Source organism: Neopelma chrysocephalum, unplaced genomic scaffold (assembly GCF_003984885.1).
Source record: "Neopelma chrysocephalum unplaced genomic scaffold, ASM398488v2 Primary Assembly neopelma1_92884, whole genome shotgun sequence".
Classification (NCBI taxonomy): Eukaryota; Metazoa; Chordata; class Aves; order Passeriformes; family Pipridae; genus Neopelma; species Neopelma chrysocephalum.
In genome coordinates, this window is record NW_020921608.1 from 2,012 (window position 1) to 2,458 (window position 447).

The 447-nt window shown below is 78.1% G+C and overlaps 1 protein-coding gene across 1 annotated transcript in view; it reads right to left on the reverse strand.

The window, feature by feature from the left end:
- The window catches only part of LOC113980177 (poly(U)-specific endoribonuclease-C-like), a gene marked incomplete at its 3' end in the record, with an annotated part of 2,415 nt that extends 2,000 nt beyond the window's left edge, over positions 1 to 415 (reverse strand). The window contains exon 1 of the mRNA XM_027707409.1: positions 63 to 415. Within this exon, the coding sequence (XP_027563210.1) occupies positions 63 to 415 (353 nt within the window). The remainder of the gene's footprint in view (positions 1 to 62) is intronic.
- Positions 416 to 447: the final 32 nt, after the last annotated feature.

A 447-nucleotide genomic window follows, 5' to 3' on the forward strand; every position in this document is an offset into this window, starting at 1 on the left:
GGAGGGATGGGGGGGTCACACACGGCAGACACAGGAAGCCCCCCCCCGGTTCCCCCCCTCACCTCTGGCTCCCGGAGTCGCCCTCGGGGCTCTGCAGGTTCAGCTCGAGCTGCCCCGGCCCCGCCCGGTTCGAATCGGCCGCGAGGAGCCGCTCGGAGAGATCCCGGAGCTCCTGGTCCGACACGGCCGAGAGGGGATCGGGACCCCCCCGGGGCTCGGGAACCCCCCGGGGCTCGGGACCCCCCCGGAGCTCAGGACCCCCCCGGGGCTCGGGACCCCCCCGGGGCTCGGGACCCCCTCGGGGCTCGGGACCCCCCCAGAGCTCAGGACCCCCCCGGGGCTCGGGACCCCCCCGAGGGGCAGGGAGGACCCCCCCGGGGGTCACCAGCAGCACCAGGAGCAGCCACGTCGCCATTTGGGGCCCCCCCCGGCCCGACCCCCCCCCCT